Genomic DNA, 21318 nt, shown 5'->3' on the forward strand with positions numbered 1-21318 from the left:
TTTTGGGTGTAACTTGTGATGGGGATGGCAACCTAGACATAGCATCAGCATTACCATCTGACTTAGGTACAAATAATGGGTGTTGCCCAATTATTTAGATCTACCTTAGAAATAATGTTCTCAGTTTCTAGTCTTTTGAGTTCTTGCTCAACTTTCTACTTGGGTGCGTATGGTACAGGACGTGGCTTGAGTAAACTGATCTTGCGTCCTTCTGCACTCTGGCACTCGCCTTGAAGTCTTGGATCGGACTGCCTGTTTCACAGAACACCTTCGGATACTGCTTGATGACATCATCTTTCGATGCAAATTTCATTTCTACATGAAAAATCTAATTCCAATCCAGCTTCAGTGATCCCAACCAATTTCTACCTATCAAGGCAGGCTTGTCTCCTGCCACAACTATGAGAGGCAAGCCCTGAAACTGATCCTTGTGTTTCACCAGTACGGTGATGCACCCTACAACAGGAATTTGTTCTCCTGAGTAGCCTTGCAGCTCTATCTTCGATTTCTCCAGGGAAAATCACACAACTTATTGAGATATAGCGATTCCAGTACTACGGGATGCACCACTGTCATTTTCCATGGGTATCCTGGTATCCTGGTTCCTGCAATGTCTACTTGGATGATGATACATCATGAATCGCTGTTAGATACCTTTGTTGACCTGTACCTCCAGAACCTCCTCGTCCTGTTGCTTCTCTTCAATGCTATTTAGTCTCTAATTCTAGCATTGTTTACTCTTCAGTCGGCATGCCTTTGCAAGATGCTCAGTTTTCTTGCAAAAGAAACACTCTTCCTTCACATATGGACAGCTTTGAGCAATGTGTTGCCCCAGGCACCGATAGCACAACTTCAATGCGCTCTTAGCATGGCCAATTGCTGAGGCCTTGGGACCTTTTACTTTTTACCAGCAGACGATTCACCTCGGTTGTCTGACAACTGGAAATGGCTCAAAATCCTCGGGAGTATTGGTCAGCCAAATCCTTCGATATATCTGTCTGACAAGCTAAATCAAAAGTCAAGTTAGGGGCTGTCAACAATTTTTTTCTGATTGCTTCAGATTTCATCCCACAAACAAAGCGGTCACGCAATGCTCGGTCCTGAAAGTTTCTGAAACGACAGTGAATGGATAGCTTTTTTAAAGCTATAATGTACTCACTGATTCTCGTGTCAATTAATTGATCTCATTTTCCAAAACGTTAACTTTCAGCAATTTCCAGGGGCTCAGGATTGTTGTGCTATTCTCTCCATCAGTGGCAAGCGTTGCATTACCACAGTAGTCCACTAGGTGGAGCAGTAGTCCAGTAGGGGGAAGCTATATTACAGGAAACATATAAAGTAGCCCATTCTGCAAGGGTTTTCAAAAGAACCACATATGATGTTGGAACAAAACAATGTAAGAGAGGAACCTTCTTATTCTCCCAAGAGGAAAAGGACTTGATCAATCCTTCGGTCTGGAGCTGTACTTGCTAGAAAAAGGATGTATAAGAAGCTACTACTTACTTTGGGTGAAAACTCCAATTAAATTGTTTAAAGTTAGAAAATAACTAGTGTCTCACTTGATCCTCTTTTCTGAACATGAGAGGAGAAATCCTGCATCCGATCAGTCTTACAGCAATAATTAGACATGCAAATGAATTGTAGGAGGGAGTCAGGTTTGATGCACCAGGGCGAGAGTGCCTCCGAGTGGGATCCTTTGTGAGTTTTTCAACTTGCCCCTGAAGGTCTCTGCTGCAAAGTAATATAAAAGAGGGTCCAAACAGGAATTGATCACTGCACCACACAGGGTAACTACCACGGTTTTCTGAAAAAAACATGTGTTTTCTGTGTTCCCCTTTGTGGCAAGGTGAACAGTTCGTACAATGTGATAGGGCAGAAAACTGGTTAGAAATATAACCATTACAATAATAATCATGGCAATAGCTTTTCTGTGGGAGCTATTTTGCTTGTGATGCTTTGCCTTTGAGGTTAGCAAGGTTTTAACAACAAATATGTAACAGATGGTGATAGTAAAGAAGGGAATAATGCAGCCCACGACCAGGGAAATTAAATTCATGACATATATATTAGAGTGAGTCTCATCTTTGGGATCAAAGCATTTTGTTACATTATTTTCATTTGTGTAACTACCGTTTTTCAGAAAAGGACTGGCTAGTACTCCCACAAACACCCATATTGAGATGCATATGATTTGCACATTTTTGATACTTCTATACTTCAAACCTTTAAATGGATGAACTATGGCAAAGTAGCGCAAGATGCTCATCAGAGTCAGAAAGTAGATGCTGCAGTACATGTTCAAATACAGGGCATAAGAAAGGAATGCGCAGAAGTGATTAGAAAGGTTCCAAGTTCTGCCTTGCCAATAATAGTGCACGCGCCAAGGTAACGTGCACACAAACAGCAGATCTGCGATTGCCAGGTTCACCATGACAACGCTCGATGCAGTCTTCCTTTTGTATAGCTTTAGGAATACATATAAACAGAAAATATTTTCAATAGATCCCAAAATAAATACAATGATGTAAGTTGGCGGGTAGGCGTTAGTTTTGAAGTCGTCGATGTCCCCACACGAGTCACTGTCCGGGAATTTGGTGCCATTCATTCTCTTCTTTGAGGAAATCTGCGCACTTGGGCGTTTCTGGAGAAGGAAACCACTAAATTTAGTGACAGAAAATGGAAAAGTTAAACAGATGTACACATCGCCTTGATTTAAAATTGTGAGTGTAACATGCTTTGATTACATTCACAGCCACTTGAGCATAATTAATGGCATTATTCTTCCTTTCATTGCCATCTTTCAAAAGTCAATGTTTAGGTTGTTTTGATATTTTTATGCAAAATAAAAAGTACACAGTCCTATTAATGGCTTCCTGGCTTTGTAACCTTAGCCCGCTTCCATCAAAGGACAGGAATAAGAGTGAAGGTCATAAAATGTTGTCCAAATTAAACCATGTTCTGTGAATCACCAGACTCTGCATCTCCCTCCAGAATGTCCGTTCCCTTGTAAACAAAGCCCTTGTCGTCCATGATTACATTGACATCATGGCCTTGACAGAAACTTGGCTCATAGGTGATGACACCTTCCTTCTTACTAAAGCCTCCTGCCTGCCTAGAACTTCCACCACCTGCCCTGCCCTGCCCAAACTGCCTAGATGGTATTGTAGCACCAAATCCCACCTTGGTCTCTCCCAGTTACTCCTCTGGTACCTTCTCCTCCTTTGAGTACATCACCTTGTTCCACCTTTCTTGCCTTCTGATCATTCCCCCTGGCATGGCCCGCACCTCCAGTCTATTAAGTGTAAGGACGCAGATCTGAACATTTATGGCGGATAGCTGGTTTAACTATTCATCACCAGATCTGTCTGGGCCTCATAAAGCGCTATTGGGTCTTGCTTTCCTCTGCCAAAATTGTTCACTACTCCCGGATTCTCCTGGAATGCAAAGTTAACCTCCATCTTCTCTTCTCCACTATCAACCCTCCCCCCCTGCCCTTCTCCATCCTCAAATAAGGAGAATTAGGGTTGTTAGGACATGGAATGTCCAACCATAAACAATGGCAGTAGAAGAATCCATAACAGCTTTTAAAAGGGGAGTGATAAATACTTGAGAAAGAAACAGTTGACAGGAAATAGGGCACGGGAATGGAAATGGGATAATTGGACAGCTCTTTCAAAGAGCCAGCATAGAAACATAGAAACATAGAAAATAGGTGCAGGAGTAGGCCATTCGGCCCTTTGAGCCTGCACCACTATTGAATATGATCGTGGCTGATCATTCACCTCAGTACCCCTTTCCCGTTTTCTCTCCATACCTCTTTATCCCTTTAGCCGTAAGGGCCATATCTAACTCCCTCTTGAATATATCCAATGAACTGGCATCAACGACTCTCTGCGGCAGGGAATTCCACAGGTTAACAGCTCTCTGAGTGAAGAAGTTTCTCCTCATCTCAGTCCTAAATGGCCTACCCCTTATCCTAAGACTGTGTCCCCTGGTTCTGGACTTCCCCAACATCGGGAACATTCTTCCCACATCTAACCAGTCTCGACCCGTCAGAATCTTATACGTTTCTATGAGATCCCCTCTCATCCTTCTAAACTCCAGTGAATAAAGGCCCAGTTGATCCAGTCTCTCCTTATATGTCAGTCCAGCCATCCCTGGAATCAGTCTGGTGAACCTTCGCTGCACTCCCTCAATAGCAAGAACGTCCTTCCTCAGATTAGGAGACCAAAACTGAACACAATATTCCAGGTGAGGCCTCACCAAGGCCCTGTACAACTGCAGTAAGACCTCCCTGCTCCTATACTCAAATCCCCTAGCTATGAAGGCCAACATGCCATGTGTCTTCTTCACCGCCTGCTGTACCTGCATGCCAACTTTCAATGACTGATGAACCATGACACCCAGGTTTCGTTGCACCTCCCCTTTTCCTAATCTGCCGCCATTCAGATAATATTCTGCCTTCGTGTTTTTGCCACCAAAGTGGATAAACTCACATTTATCCACATTATACTGCATCTGCCATGCATTTGCCCACCTCTCTTAACCTGTCCAAATCACCCTGCAGCCTCTTAGCATCCTCCTCACAGCTCACACCGCCACCCAGTTTAGTGTCATCGGCAAACTTGGAGATATTACCCTCAATTCCTTCATCCAAATCATTAATGTATATTGTGAAGAGCTCGGGTCCCAGCACTGAGCCCTGCGGTATTCCACTAATTACTGCCTCCCATTCCGAAAAGGACCCGTTTATCCCGACTCTCTGCTTCCTGCCTGCCAACCAATTCTCTATCCACGCCAGTACATTACCCCCAATACCATGTGCCTTGATCTTGTACACCAATCTCTTATGTGGTACCTTGTCAATGGCCTTTTGAAAGTCCAAATACACCACATCCACTGGTTCTCCCTTGTCCACTCTACTAGTTACATCCTCAAAAAATTACAGAAGATTGGTCGAGCATGATTTCCCTTTCATAAATCCATGCTGAATTGGACCAATCCTGTCACCGCTTTCCAAATGTGCTGCTATTTCATCCTTAATAATAGATTCCAACATTTTCCCCACTACTGATGTCAGGCTAACCGGTCTATAATTACCCGTTTTCTCTCTCCCTCCTTTTTTTAAAAATGGTGTTACATTAGCTACCCTCCAGTCCATAGGAACTGATCCAGAGTCGATAGACTGTTAGAAAATGATTACCGATGCATCCACTATTTCTAGGGCCACCTCCTTAAGTACTCTGGGATGCAGACAATCAGGCCCTGCGGATTTATCGGCCTTCAATCCCATCAATTTCGCCAACACAATTTCCCGCCTAATAAGGATATCCTTCAGTTTCTCCTTCTCACTAGACCCTCGGTCCCCTAGTACATCCGGAAGGTCATTTGTGTCTTCCTTCGTGAAGACAGAACCAAAGTATTTGTTCAATTGGTCTGCCATTTCTTTGTTCCCCATTATTAATTCACCTGAGTCCGACTGCAAGGGACCTACGTTTGTTTTCACCAATCATTTTCTCTTCACATATCTATAGAAGCTTTTGCAGTCAGTTTTTCTGTTCCCGGCAAGCTTCCTCTCATTCTCTATTTTCCCCCTCCTAATTAAACCCTTTGTCCTCCTCTGCTGAATTCTAAATTTCTCCCAGTCCTCAGGTTTGCTACTTTTTCTGGCTAATTTATATGCCTCTTCCTTGGATCTAATACTATCCTTAATTTCCCTTGTTAGCCACGGTTGAGCCACCTTTCCCGTTTTATTTTTACTCCAGACAGGGATGTACAACTGTTGAAGTTCATCCATGTGATCTATAAATGTTTGCCATTGCCTATCCACCGTCAACCTTTTAAGTATCATTTGCCAGTCTATTCTAGCCAATTCACGCCTCATGCCATCGAAGTTAGCTTTCCTTAAGTTTAGGACCCTAGTTTCTGAATTAACTGTGTCACTCTCAATCCTAATAAAGAATTCTACCATATACTGGTCACTCTTCCCCAAGGGGCCTCGCACAACAAGATTGCTAATTAGCCCTTTCTCATTATACATCACCCAGTCTAGGATGGCCAGCTCTCTAGTCGGTTCCTCCACATATTGGTCAAGAAAACCATCCCGAATACACTCCAGGAAATCCTCCTCTACCGCATTGCTGCCAGTTTGGTTAACCCAATCTATATGTAAATTAAAGTCGCCCATGATAACTGCTGTACCTTTATTGCACACATCCCTTATTTCTTGTTTTATGCTTTCCCCAACCTCACTACTACTGTTTGGTGGCCTGTACACAACTCCCACCAGCGTTTTCTGCCCTTTGGTATTCCGCAGCTCCACCCATACCGATTCCACATCATCCAAGCTAATGTCCTTCCTTACTATTGCATTAATTTCTTCTTTGACCAGCAATGCCACCCCATCTCCTTTTCCTCTCTGTCTATCCTTCCTAAATGCTGAATACCCTTGGATGTTGAGTTCCCAGCCTTGGTCACCCTGGAGCCATGAATCTGTGATGCCAATTACATCATATCCATTAACTGCTATCTGCGCAATTAATTCGTCCACCTTATTCCGAATACTCCTCGCATTGAGGCACAGAGCCTTCAGGCTTGTCTTTTTAACACACCTTGCCCCTTTAGAATTTTGCTGTAATGTGGCCCTTTTTGTTTTTTGCCTTGGGATTCTCTGCCCTCCACTTTTACTATTCTCCTTTCTATCTTTTGCCTCTGCCTCCCTTTTATTTCCCTCTGCCTCCCTGCATAGGGTCCCATCCCCCTGCCGTACTAGTTTAACTCCTCCCCAACAGCACTAGCAAACACTCCCCCTAGGACATTGGTTCCGGTCCTGCCCAGGTGTCGACCGTCCATTTTGTACTGATCCCACCTCCCCCAGAACCAGTTCCAATGCCCCAGGAATTTGAATCACTCCCTTCTGCACCACTCCTCAAGCCACGTATTCATCTGAGCTATCCTGCGATTCCTACTCTGACTTGCACGTGGCACTGGTAGCAATCTTGAGATTACTACTTTTGAGGTCCTACTTTTTAATTTAGCTCCTAGCTCCCTAAATTCGTCTCGTAGGACCTCATCCCGTTTTTTACCTATATCATTGGTACCTATGTGTACCACAACAACTGGCTGTTCACCCTTCCTTTTCAGAATGTCCTGCACCCCCTCCGAGACATCCTTGACCCTTGTACCAGGGAGGCAACATACCATCCTGGAGTCTCGGTTGCGGCACAGGCACAATGGGCCGAATAGTCTTCTTCTGTGCTGTAAAATTCCATGGTTCCAACATCCTTTTGACCATTCATGCTCCAATCAACACTTGCTGAATTCACAGATGAAATACTGAGAGCTGTTTACACAAATTATGAAAGCGTTTAAAACTTGTGGCATATGTGGAACATATTTGATTGTATCTCTGGCTTAAAATATTTGAACAAGAGACTTTAAAAGCCATGAGCCTAAATATGGAAGTGGTTTGTTTATTAATGTATCAACCATCAAGCCATTTAAAAAAAAAATTAGATCACACTTGGCTCTGACTTTTCAGCCTGTAATCTGGTGTTTGTAAAATCATAGATTAGCCTTGTATTCCATTGAGTATTGGAGATTAAAGGGATATCTAATGAGAAGTTCAAGATGATTAAAAGATTTGATAGGGTAGATAGAGAGAAATATTTCCTCTGGTGGGGGAGTCCTGAGCAAGGGGGCATAACCTTAAAATTAGAGCTAGGCCGTTCAGGGATGACGTCAGGAAGCACTTCTTCACACAAAGGGAAGGAAAAATCTGGAACTCTCTCCACCAAATCACTGTTGAGGCTGGGTCAATTGAGAATTTAAAGACTTGAGATTGATAGATTTTTGTTAGTTAAGGTTATTAAGGGATATGGAACCAAGGTGGGTATATAGGCCCCAAGTTTCCACACGCGGCAAAACAGGCGCCCCTCCGAGCTGGGCGCCCGTTTTTCGCGCCGAAAACGGCGCCTGAAAAAAAACGCGCTATTCTCGAGCGCTTTGCAGCTCAATGTCTGCTTGGCATGGCGCCCAGGGGACGGAGCCTACCACTCGCACCGATTTTGTAAGTAGGAGGGGGCGGGTACCATTTAAATGAGTTTTTTTCGTGCCGGCAACCCTGCGCATGCGCGTTGGAGCGTTCGCGCACGCGCAGTCTGAAGAAAACATTGACACTCGGCCATTTTAAAAAGTGCTGCAGAAAAAGTGAAAATTTATTTATTGAACCCTTGCAAAGGCTTGTATTTTAATTTTCTTGATATTTCTGTGTGTGAGGGTGAGGGAGTGCATTCTGTAATTAAAGATAGACTGTGATAAACGGGACACATGCACTTGTTTGAGACTATTCAAATTCTTTGTAGCTGTTCAATTTTTAACATTTTTTAATAAAACCACATTGCCCTTCCATGATCAGCACTGAGGCTTCTTGCAGCTTTCTTCCCCTGCTGTCCGTCGGGCCTGACGGCAAGCGGCTGCCTCAAGTAATGAGGCTTCCTGCAGCCTTCTCCCTGCCTCCCCCCCCTGCCGTCGGGAACGGCTGCCTCAAGTAATGAGGCTTCCTGCAGCCTTCTCCCTGCCTCCCCCCCTGCCATCGGGAACGGCTGCCTCAAGTAATGAGGCTTCCTGCAGCCTTCTCCCTGCCTCCTCGCCCCTGCCGTCGGGAACGGCTGCCTGCCTGCTCCTCCCGTCGTCGGGACCGACGCCACACCGCTGACTGAAATGCCTGCCTGAAGCACTTTCACACAGGTAGGAAACATAGAAACATAGAAACATAGAAAATAGGTGCAGGAGTAGGCCATTCGGCCCTTCGAGCCTGCACCGCCATTCAATGAGTTCATGGCTGAACATGCAACTTCAGTACCCCATTCCTGCTTTCTCACCATACCCCTTGATTCCCCTAGTAGTAAGGACTTCATCTCACTCCTTTTTGAATATATTTAGTGAATTGGCCTCAACAACTTTCTGTGGTAGAGAATTCCACAGGTTCACCACTCTCTGGGTGAAGAAATTCCTCCTCATCTCGGTCCTAAATGGCTTCCCCCTTATCCTTAGACTGTGTCTCCTGGTTCTGGACTTCCCCAACATTGGGAACATTCTTCCTGCATCTAACCTGTCTAACCCCGTCAGAATTTTAAACGTTTCTATGAGATCCCCTCTCATTCTTCTGAACTCCAGTGAATACAAGCCCAGTTGATCCAGTCTTTCTTGATAGGTCAGTCCCGCCATCCCGGGAATCAGTCTGGTGAACCTTCGCTGCACTCCCTCAATAGCAAGAATGTCCTTCCTCAGGTTAGGAGACCAAAACTGTACACAATACTCCAGGTGTGGCCTCACCAAGGCCCTGTACAATTGTAGCAACACCTCCCTGCCCCTGTACTCAAATCCCCTTGCTATGAAGGCCAACATGCCATTTGCTTTCTTAACCGCCTGCTGTACCTGCATGCCAACCTTCAATGACTGATGTACCATGACACCCAGGTCTCTTTGCACCTCCCCTTTTCCTAATCTGTCACCATTCAGATAATAGTCTGTCTCTCTGTTTTTACCACCAAAGTGGATAACCTCACATTTATCCACATTATACTTCATCTGCCATGCATTTGCCCACTCACCTAACCTATCCAAGTCACTCTGCAGCCTCATAGCATCCTCCTCGCAGCTCACACTGCCACCCAACTTAGTATCATCCGCAAATTTGGAGATACTACATTTAATCCCCTCGTCTAAATCATTAATGTACAGTGTAAACAGCTGGGGCCCCAGCACAGAACCTTGCGGTACCCCACTAGTCACTGCCTGCCATTCTGAAAAGTCCCCATTTACTCCTACTCTTTGCTTCCTGTCTGACAACCAGTTCTCAATCCATGTCAGCACACTACCCCCAATCCCATGTGCTTTAACTTTGCACATTAATCTCTTGTGTGGGACCTTGTCGAAAGCCTTCTGAAAGTCCAAATATACCACATCAACTGGTTCTCCCTTGTCCACTCTACTGGAAACATCCTCAAAAAATTCCAGAAGATTTGTCAAGCATGATTTCCCTTTCACAAATCCATGCTGACTTGGACCTATCATATTACCTCTTTCCAAATGCACTGCGATGACATCCTTAATAATTGATTCCATCATTTTACCCACTACTGATGTCAGGCTGACCGGTCTATAATTCCCTGTTTTCTCTCTCCCTCCTTTTTTAAAAAGTGGGGTTACATTGGCTACCCTCCACTCGATAGGAACTGATCCAGAGTCAATGGAATGTTGGAAAATGACTGTCAATGCATCCACTATTTCCAAGGCCACCTCCTTAAGTACTCTGGGATGCAGTCCATCAGGCCCTGGGGATTTATCGGAATTCATTCCCATCAATTTCCCCAACACAATTTCCCGACTAATAAGGATTTCCCTCAGTTCCTCCTCCTTACTAGACCCTCCGAACCCTTTTATATCCGGAAGGTTGTTTGTGTCCTCCTCAGTGAATACCGAACCAAAGTACTTGTTCAATTGGTCCGCCATTTCTTTGTTCCCCGTTATGACTTCCCCTGATTCTGACTGCAGGGGACCTACATTTGTCTTTACTTGCTCCATTCTAAGTTAGTTTGGAGTACGTTTTCACTGTGGAAACTTTCAAATCAGGCGTCAGTGGCCGGACACGCCCCCTTTTGAAAAAAAGTGAAACTGTTCTACCTGACTAGATGGTATATTTAATCTTTTCTTTGCTTATAAATTTTTATTCAGGTTGGATTTATTTGTATAATATTTGTATAGGTATAACTAAAGATTTATTGTAGAATTTAATGACTTCCCTTCCCCCCCCTCCCCCCCCCACCTCATTCCCTACGCCTAATTTGTAACCTGCGCCTGATTTTTTAATGTGTAGACAAGGTTTTTTCAAGCCTACAAAAATCTTCACTTGCTCCATTCTAAGTTAGTTTGGAGTACGTTTTCACTGTGGAAACTTTCAAATCAGGCGTCAGTGGCCGGACACGCCCCCTTTTGAAAAAAAAATTCAGTTCCAAAGTGAAACTGTTCTACCTGACTAGAACTGCAGAAAACTTAAATGTGGAGAATTCCGATTTCTAAGATACTCCGTTCTACACCAATTGCTCCTAAAAATCAGGAGCAAATCATGTGGAAACTTGGGGCCATAGAGTTAAGATACAAATCAGCCATTGATGGCAGAACAGGCTTGAGGGGCTGAATGAACTACTTCCTCTGTTCCATATGTGTTGACTTGCACACAAACATTTGGGGAGAAGGAATGAGGGGCATTGCACATGCACACATGCAAATCTGAGTTGAGAACCAACACTACCAAAGGGCAGGCCCAGTTATTTTAAACCTCCTACAAGCATGTTTGCCAAGTTCAAAGGAGAATATCGGATTCAGAAGCAGTTAATTATATATTCTCTGTGCAGAACTCTTAATGTTAATATAACCATTATTTTTTTTATTCGTTCATGGGATGTGGGTGTTGCTGGCAGAGCCTGCATTTATTGTCCATCCCTAATTGCTCTTGATAAGGTGGTGGTGAGCCTTTGTGGCGAAGGTACTCCCACAGTACTGTTAGAGTGGGAGTTCCAGGATTTTGACCCAGCGACGATGAAGGAACGGCGATATATTTCCAAGTCAGGAATGGTGTGTAACAAGGTGATGGTGTTCCCATATGCCTACTGCCCTTGTCCTTCTAGATGGTAGAGGTCGCGGGTTTGGGAGGTACTGTCGAAGAGGCCTTGGCGAGTTGCTTCTGTGCATCTTGTAAATGGTACACACTGCAGCCACGGTACACCAGTGGTGGAGGGAGTGAATGTTTAAGGTGGTGGATGGGGTGACAATCAAACGGGTTGCTTTGTCCGGCATGATTTCGAGCTTCTCAAGTGTTGTTGGAGCTGCACCCAGGGGAGTCAGGAGGTGACACACTCGTCGCAGAATACCCAACCTCTGACCCGCACTTGTAGCCACAGTATTTATGTGGCTGGTCCAGTTAAGTTTCCCACAGGACCCACAGGGTGTTGATGGTGGGAGATTCAGAGATGGCAATGCCATTGTATGTCAACGGGTGGCGGTAGACACTTGTTGGAGATAAGGTAGCAGGACAGGTCGATAAAGTAGTTAAAAAGGCTTTCCTTTATTAGCCAAAGCATAGAATACAAGAGCAGGGAAGTTATGCTAGAACTGTATACAATACCAGTTAGGCCACAGCTTGAGTACTGCGTGCAGTTCTGGTCACCACATTATAGGAAGGATGTGATTGCACGAGAAAGGGTGCAGAGGAGATTTATGAGGATGTTGCCAAGACTGGAAAACTTTATCTATGAGGAAAGATTGGATAGGCTGGGGTTGTTTTCCTTGAAACAGAGAGAAGATTTAATTAAGCTGGGACATTGAATACATTTAAGACAGAAATAGACTGTTTCTTAAACGATAAGGGGATAAGGGGTTATGGGGAGCGGGTGGGTAAGTGGAGCTGAGTCCATAATCAGATCATCCATGATCTTATTGAATGGCAGAACAGGCTCGAGGGGCCAAATGGCCTACTCCTGCTCCTATTTCTTATGTTCTTACGTTCTTATAACTAGGCGTAAGGAACTGATAAGACATTCTTTAGTGTAAGAATTGAAAATAACCCAAATATGGTATTATGTTCAACAACAACAACTTGCATTTATATAGTGCCTTTAACATAGTACATCGAACAACAGAGGAGATATTAGGGCAGGCGACCAAAAGCTTGGTCAAAGAGATAGGTTTTAAGGAATGTCCTAAATGAGGAACGAGAGGTAGAGAGGTCGAGAGGTTTAGGGAGGGAATTTCACAGCTTAAGGGCTTAGCAGCTGAAGGCACGGCCGCCAATGGTGGAGTGATTAAAATCAGGGGTGCGCAAGAAGCCAGAATTGACAGAATGCAGATATCTTGGAGGGTTGGAGGGTTGGAGAATACAAACAGCAGGTTTGAAGGGACATGTGATATATCCTTACAACATCACTAACAAACACACTCTACAAGATGACTCTTAACCAGAAAACTATCATGTAACTTTTCCACATGACCCTTTTATTATTTACATCAGTAGTTGCATTTCCACAGTAGTCCACTAGGGGGAGTTATATTACACTTCTCCCTCCTTATTGAAGACGTAATCATAACAAAAGAATCATTATACATAACTTGCATGGTTATACACAACAAAAATATGGACTTATTTTTCCATGTTTACAAATCAAACTTAACCACTGGTTCTCTGTTTCAAAGAGGAAAACTTAGCTCTTGAACAGAACTTCCCAAATATGGTGTCAAATTTAGACTCATTGTAGGCTGAGCCTGAGGAGAGTTTTTCTCCAAGGATAACCCTGGATCTGCAGTTGGACTCCAAAACTTCAGACTGTTTGTCTGCCTGACTTGGACTCAGACTTAAATTCTGACTTTCTCTTGGACTTGTTTCTAGTACATCTGATGTAGGATTTGCTACTGGTACTCTACTTGTAACAAGACTATCTGACTCATCAGAAATAATCGAATCCTTCCAACTTTCAACTCCTTCCACATCTGTAGGTAAGATATGATCAATGTGAACAAACCTAACCTTTCCATGATCAAACATCTTGACCAAATAAGTGTGAGGATCACATATCTTCACCACTCTACCTGGTAACCACTTTAACCATTTTGGTGATGGTTCGTCACTCTAACCTTCTGATTCAATTTCACACTTCTCTCTCTTACTCTACCTCTATCATGATTCTCTTTCTGTCTTAATTGTTTCTCTTCTACTGACTGTGCCAAGCTTGGCTTTAACAATGAAAACCTGGTTCGTGGATGTCATTTGAGAAACAACTCTGCTGGTGTTCTACCAGTAGTTGTATGAGGAGTATTATAATAAGTAATTAGAAAATGTGCTAGTTTGTGATCCAACAACAACTGTCGTTTCTTTGGATTTGGAACAAACATTTGCTTGATGAGGGCATGTTTTACTATTCGTACTGTGTGCTCTGTTGCATCATTTGAAGCAGGATGGTATGGTGGAACTTTGGTATGTTTCACACCATTTCTGCTCATGAACTGCAAATTCTTCTGATTGCAGCCCATTATCAGACACAATTTATTCTCTTTTGGGTGTAACTTGTGATGGGGATGGCAACCTAGACATAGCATCAGCATTACCATCTGACTTAGGTACAAATAATGGGTGTTGCCCAATTATTTAGATCTACCTTAGAGATAATGTTCTCAGTTTCTAGTCTTTTGAGTTCTTGCTCAACTTTCTACTTGGGTGCGTATGGTACAGGACGTGGCTTGAGTAAACTGATCTTGCGTCCTTCTGCACTCTGGCACTCGCCTTGAAGTCTTGGATCGGACTGCCTGTTTCACAGAACACCTTCGGATACTGCTTGATGACATCATCTTTCGATGCAAATTTCATTTCTACATGAAAAATCTAATTCCAATCCAGCTTCAGTGATCCCAACCAATTTCTACCTATCAAGGCAGGCTTGTCTCCTGCCACAACTATGAGAGGCAAGCCCTGAAACTGATCCTTGTGTTTCACCAGTACGGTGATGCACCCTACAACAGGAATTTGTTCTCCTGAGTAGCCTTGCAGCTCTATCTTCGATTTCTCCAGGGAAAATCACACAACTTATTGAGATATAGCGATTCCAGTACTACGGGATGCACCACTGTCATTTTCCATGGGTATCCTGGTATCCTGGTTCCTGCAATGTCTACTTGGATGATGATACATCATGAATCGCTGTTAGATACCTTTGTTGACCTGTACCTCCAGAACCTCCTCGTCCTGTTGCTTCTCTTCAATGCTATTTAGTCTCTAATTCTAGCATTGTTTACTCTTCAGTCGGCATGCCTTTGCAAGATGTTCAGTTTTCTTGCAAAAGAAACACTCTTCCTTCACATATGGACAGCTTTGAGCAATGTGTTGCCCCAGGCACCGATAGCACAACTTCAATGCGCTCTTAGCATGGCCAATTGCTGAGGCCTTGGGACCTTTTACTTTTTACCAGCAGACGATTCACCTCGGTTGTCTGACAACTGGAAATGGCTCAAAATCCTCGGGAGTATTGGTCAGCCATATCCTTCGATATATCTGTCTGACAAGCTAAATCAAAAGTCAAGTTAGGGGCTGTCAACAATTTTTTTCTGATTGCTTCAGATTTCATCCCACAAACAAAGCGGTCACGCAATGCTCGGTCCTGAAAGTTTCTGAAACGACAGTGAATGGATAGCTTTTTTAAAGCTATAATGTACTCACTGATTCTCGTGTCAATTAATTGATCTCATTTTCCAAAACGTTAACTTTCAGCAATTTCCAGGGGCTCAGGATTGTTGTGCTATTCTCTCCATCAGTGGCAAACGTTGCATTACCACAGTAGTCCACTAGGTGGAGCAGTAGTCCAGTAGGGGGAAGCTATATTACAGGAAACATATAAAGTAGCCCATTCTGCAAGGGTTTTCAAAAGAACCACATATGATGTTGGAACAAAACAATGTAAGAGAGGAACCTTCTTATTCTCCCAAGAGGAAAAGGACTTGATCAATCCTTCGGTCTGGAGCTGTACTTGCTAGAAAAAGGATGTATAAGAAGCTACTACTTACTTTGGGTGAAAACTCCAATTAAATTGTTTAAAGTTAGAAAATAACTAGTGTCTCACTTGATCCTCTTTTCTGAACATGAGAGGAGAAATCCTGCATCCGATCAGTCTTACAGCAATAATTAGACATGCAAATGAATTGTAGGAGGGAGTCAGGTTTGATGCACCAGGGCGAGAGTGCCTCCGAGTGGGATCCTTTGTGAGTTTTTCAACTTGCCCCTGAAGGTCTCTGCTGCAAAGTAATATAAAAGAGGGTCCAAACAGGAATTGATCACTGCACCACACAGGGTAACTACCACGGTTTTCTGAAAAAAACATGTGTTTTCTGTGTTCCCCTTTGTGGCAAGGTGAACAGTTCGTACAATGTGATAGGGCAGAAAACTGGTTAGAAATATAACCATTACAATAATAATCATGGCAATAGCTTTTCTGTGGGAGCTATTTTGCTTGTGATGCTTTGCCTTTGAGGTTAGCAAGGTTTTAACAACAAATATGTAACAGATGGTGATAGTAAAGAAGGGAATAATGCAGCCCACGACCAGGGAAATTAAATTCATGACATATATATTAGAGTGAGTCTCATCTTTGGGATCAAAGCATTTTGTTACATTATTTTCATTTGTGTAACTACCGTTTTTCAGAAAAGGACTGGCTAGTACTCCCACAAACACCCATATTGAGATGCATATGATTTGCACATTTTTGATACTTCTATACTTCAAACCTTTAAATGGATGAACTATGGCAAAGTAGCGCAAGATGCTCATCAGAGTCAGAAAGTAGATGCTGCAGTACATGTTCAAATACAGGGCATAAGAAAGGAATGCGCAGAAGTGATTAGAAAGGTTCCAAGTTCTGCCTTGCCAATAATAGTGCACGCGCCAAGGTAACGTGCACACAAACAGCAGATCTGCGATTGCCAGGTTCACCATGACAACGCTCGATGCAGTCTTCCTTTTGTATAGCTTTAGGAATACATATAAACAGAAAATATTTTCAATAGATCCCAAAATAAATACAATGATGTAAGTTGGCGGGTAGGCGTTAGTTTTGAAGTCGTCGATGTCCCCACACGAGTCACTGTCCGGGAATTTGGTGCCATTCATTCTCTTCTTTGAGGAAATCTGCGCACTTGGGCGTTTCTGGAGAAGGAAACCACTAAATTTAGTGACAGAAAATGGAAAAGTTAAACAGATGTACACATCGCCTTGATTTAAAATTGTGAGTGTAACATGCTTTGATTACATTCACAGCCACTTGAGCATAATTAATGGCATTATTCTTCCTTTCATTGCCATCTTTCAAAAGTCAATGTTTAGGTTGTTTTGATATTTTTATGCAAAATAAAAAGTACACAGTCCTATTAATGGCTTCCTGGCTTTGTAACCTTAGCCCGCTTCCATCAAAGGACAGGAATAAGAGTGAAGGTCATAAAATGTTGTCCAAATTAAACCATGTTCTGTGAATCACCAGACTCTGCATCTCCCTCCAGAATGTCCGTTCCCTTGTAAACAAAGCCCTTGTCGTCCATGATTACATTGACATCATGGCCTTGACAGAAACTTGGCTCATAGGTGATGACACCTTCCTTCTTACTAAAGCCTCCTGCCTGCCTAGAACTTCCACCACCTGCCCTGCCCTGCCCAAACTGCCTAGATGGTATTGTAGCACCAAATCCCACCTTGGTCTCTCCCAGTTACTCCTCTGGTACCTTCTCCTCCTTTGAGTACATCACCTTGTTCCACCTTTCTTGCCTTCTGATCATTCCCCCTGGCATGGCCCGCACCTCCAGTCTATTAAGTGTAAGGACGCAGATCTGAACATTTATGGCGGATAGCTGGTTTAACTATTCATCACCAGATCTGTCTGGGCCTCATAAAGCGCTATTGGGTCTTGCTTTCCTCTGCCAAAATTGTTCACTACTCCCGGATTCTCCTGGAATGCAAAGTTAACCTCCATCTTCTCTTCTCCACTATCAACCCCTCCCCCCCTGCCCTTCTCCATCCTCAAATAAGGAGAATTAGGGTTGTTAGGACATGGAATGTCCAACCATAAACAATGGCAGTAGAAGAATCCATAACAGCTTTTAAAAGGGGAGTGATAAATACTTGAGAAAGAAACAGTTGACAGGAAATAGGGCACGGGAATGGAAATGGGATAATTGGACAGCTCTTTCAAAGAGCCAGCATAGAAACATAGAAACATAGAAAATAGGTGCAGGAGTAGGCCATTCAGCCCTTTGAGCCTGCACCACTATTGAATATGATCGTGGCTGATCATTCACCTCAGTACCCCTTTCCCGTTTTCTCTCCATACCTCTTTATCCCTTTAGCCGTAAGGGCCATATCTAACTCCCTCTTGAATATATCCAATGAACTGGCATCAACGACTCTCTGCGGCAGGGAATTCCACAGGTTAACAGCTCTCTGAGTGAAGAAGTTTCTCCTCATCTCAGTCCTAAATGGCCTACCCCTTATCCTAAGACTGTGTCCCCTGGTTCTGGACTTCCCCAACATCGGGAACATTCTTCCCGCATCTAACCAGTCTCGACCCGTCAGAATCTTATACGTTTCTATGAGATCCCCTCTCATCCTTCTAAACTCCAGTGAATAAAGGCCCAGTTGATCCAGTCTCTCCTTATATGTCAGTCCAGCCATCCCTGGAATCAGTCTGGTGAACCTTCGCTGCACTCCCTCAATAGCAAGAACGTCCTTCCTCAGATTAGGAGACCAAAACTGAACACAATATTCCAGGTGAGGCCTCACCAAGGCCCTGTACAACTGCAGTAAGACCTCCCTGCTCCTATACTCAAATCCCCTAGCTATGAAGGCCAACATGCCATGTGTCTTCTTCACCGCCTGCTGTAACTGCATGCCAACTTTCAATGACTGATGAACCATGACACCCAGGTTTCGTTGCACCTCCCCTTTTCCTAATCTGCCGCCATTCAGATAATATTCTGCCTTCGTGTTTTTGCCACCAAAGTGGATAAACTCACATTTATCCATATTATACTGCATCTGCCATGCATTTGCCCACCTCTCTTAACCTGTCCAAATCACCCTGCAGCCTCTTAGCATCCTCCTCACAGCTCACACCGCCACCCAGTTTAGTGTCATCGGCAAACTTGGAGATATTACCCTCAATTCCTTCATCCAAATCATTAATGTATATTGTGAAGAGCTCGGGTCCCAGCACTGAGCCCTGCGGTATTCCACTAATTACTGCCTCCCATTCCGAAAAGGACCCGTTTATCCCGACTCTCTGCTTCCTGCCTGCCAACCAATTCTCTATCCACGCCAGTACATTACCCCCAATACCATGTGCCTTGATCTTGTACACCAATCTCTTATGTGGTACCTTGTCAATGGCCTTTTGAAAGTCCAAATACACCACATCCACTGGTTCTCCCTTGTCCACTCTACTAGTTACATCCTCAAAAAATTACAGAAGATTGGTCGAGCATGATTTCCCTTTCATAAATCCATGCTGAATTGGACCAATCCTGTCACCGCTTTCCAAATGTGCTGCTATTTCATCCTTAATAATAGATTCCAACATTTTCCCCACTACTGATGTCAGGCTAACCGGTCTATAATTACCCGTTTTCTCTCTCCTTCCTTTTTTTAAAAATGGTGTTACATTAGCTACCCTCCAGTCCATAGGAACTGATCCAGAGTCGATAGACTGTTGGAAAATGATTACCGATGCATCCACTATTTCTAGGGCCACCTCCTTAAGTACTCTGGGATGCAGACAATCAGGCCCTGCGGATTTATCGGCCTTCAATCCCATCAATTTCGCCAACACAATTTCCCGCCTAATAAGGATATCCTTCAGTTTCTCCTTCTCACTAGACCCTCGGTCCCCTAGTACATCCGGAAGGTCATTTGTGTCTTCCTTCGTGAAGACAGAACCAAAGTATTTGTTCAATTGGTCTGCCATTTCTTTGTTCCCCATTATTAATTCACCTGAGTCCGACTGCAAGGGACCTACGTTTGTTTTCACCAATCATTTTCTCTTCACATATCTATAGAAGCTTTTGCAGTCAGTTTTTCTGTTCCCGGCAAGCTTCCTCTCATTCTCTATTTTCCCCCTCCTAATTAAACCCTTTGTCCTCCTCTGCTGAATTCTAAATTTCTCCCAGTCCTCAGGTTTGCTACTTTTTCTGGCTAATTTATATGCCTCTTCCTTGGATCTAATACTATCCTTAATTTCCCTTGTTAGCCACGGTTGAGCCACCTTCCCCGTTTTATTTTTACTCCAGACAGGGATGTACAACTGTTGAAGTTCATCCATGTGATCTATAAATGTTTGCCATTGCCTATCCACCGTCAACCTTTTAAGTATCATTTGCCAGTCTATTCTAGCCAATTCACGCCTCATGCCATCGAAGTTAGCTTTCCTTAAGTTTAGGACCCTAGTTTCTGAATTAACTGTGTCACTCTCAATCCTAATAAAGAATTCTACCATATACTGGTCACTCTTCCCCAAGGGGCCTCGCACAACAAGATTGCTAATTAGCCCTTTCTCATTATACATCACCCAGTCTAGGATGGCCAGCTCTCTAGTCGGTTCCTCCACATATTGGTCAAGAAAACCATCCCGAATACACTCCAGGAAATCCTCCTCTACCGCATTGCTGCCAGTTTGGTTAACCCAATCTATATGTAAATTAAAGTCGCCCATGATAACTGCTGTACCTTTATTGCACACATCCCTTATTTCTTGTTTTATGCTTTCCCCAACCTCACTACTACTGTTTGGTGGCCTGTACACAACTCCCACCAGCGTTTTCTGCCCTTTGGTATTCCGCAGCTCCACCCATACCGATTCCACATCATCCAAGCTAATGTCCTTCCTTACTATTGCATTAATTTCTTCTTTGACCAGCAATGCCACCCCATCTCCTTTTCCTCTCTGTCTATCCTTCCTAAATGCTGAATACCCTTGGATGTTGAGTTCCCAGCCTTGGTCACCCTGGAGCCATGAATCTGTGATGCCAATTACATCATATCCATTAACTGCTATCTGCGCAGTTAATTCGTCCACCTTATTCCGAATACTCCTCGCATTGAGGCACAGAGCCTTCAGGCTTGTCTTTTTAACACACCTTGCCCCTTTAGAATTTTGCTGTAATGTGGCCCTTTTTGTTTTTTGCCTTGGGATTCTCTGCCCTCCACTTTTACTATTCTCCTTTCTATCTTTTGCCTCTGCCTCCCTTTTATTTCCCTCTGCCTCCCTGCATAGGGTCCCATCCCCCTGCCATACTAGTTTAACTCCTCCCCAACAGCACTAGCAAACACTCCCCCTAGGACATTGGTTCCGGTCCTGCCCAGGTGTCGACCGTCCATTTTGTACTGATCCCACCTCCCCCAGAACCAGTTCCAATGCCCCAGGAATTTGAATCACTCCCTTCTGCACCACTCCTCAAGCCACGTATTCATCTGAGCTATCCTGCGATTCCTACTCTGACTTGCACGTGGCACTGGTAGCAATCTTGAGATTACTACTTTTGAGGTCCTACTTTTTAATTTAGCTCCTAGCTCCCTAAATTCGTCTCGTAGGACCCCATCCCGTTTTTTACCTATATCATTGGTACCTATGTGTACCACAACAACTGGCTGTTCACCCTTCCTTTTCAGAATGTCCTGCACCCCCTCCGAGACATCCTTGACCCTTGTACCAGGGAGGCAACATACCATCCTGGAGT

At 43.8% G+C, this 21318-nt stretch overlaps 2 protein-coding genes across 2 annotated transcripts; both read right to left on the minus strand.

Annotated features, from left to right (window-relative positions):
* Nucleotides 1-1285: 1285 nt before the first annotated feature.
* Nucleotides 1286-2644, minus strand: LOC139275846 (cysteinyl leukotriene receptor 2-like). Its single transcript, XM_070893056.1, has one exon. The coding sequence runs from the start codon at nt 2603-2605 to the stop codon at nt 1652-1654; it is 954 nt and encodes a 317-aa protein (XP_070749157.1). The 5' UTR covers nt 2606-2644; the 3' UTR covers nt 1286-1651.
* An 11987-nt stretch (nt 2645-14631) lies between these two features.
* Nucleotides 14632-16750, minus strand: LOC139275847 (cysteinyl leukotriene receptor 2-like). Its single transcript, XM_070893057.1, has one exon. It carries the CDS (start codon nt 16709-16711, stop codon nt 15758-15760), a length of 954 nt encoding a protein of 317 aa, XP_070749158.1. The 5' UTR covers nt 16712-16750; the 3' UTR covers nt 14632-15757.
* Nucleotides 16751-21318: the final 4568 nt, after the last annotated feature.

Source organism: Pristiophorus japonicus, chromosome 11 (assembly GCF_044704955.1).
Source record: "Pristiophorus japonicus isolate sPriJap1 chromosome 11, sPriJap1.hap1, whole genome shotgun sequence".
Taxonomy (NCBI): domain Eukaryota; kingdom Metazoa; phylum Chordata; class Chondrichthyes; family Pristiophoridae; genus Pristiophorus; species Pristiophorus japonicus.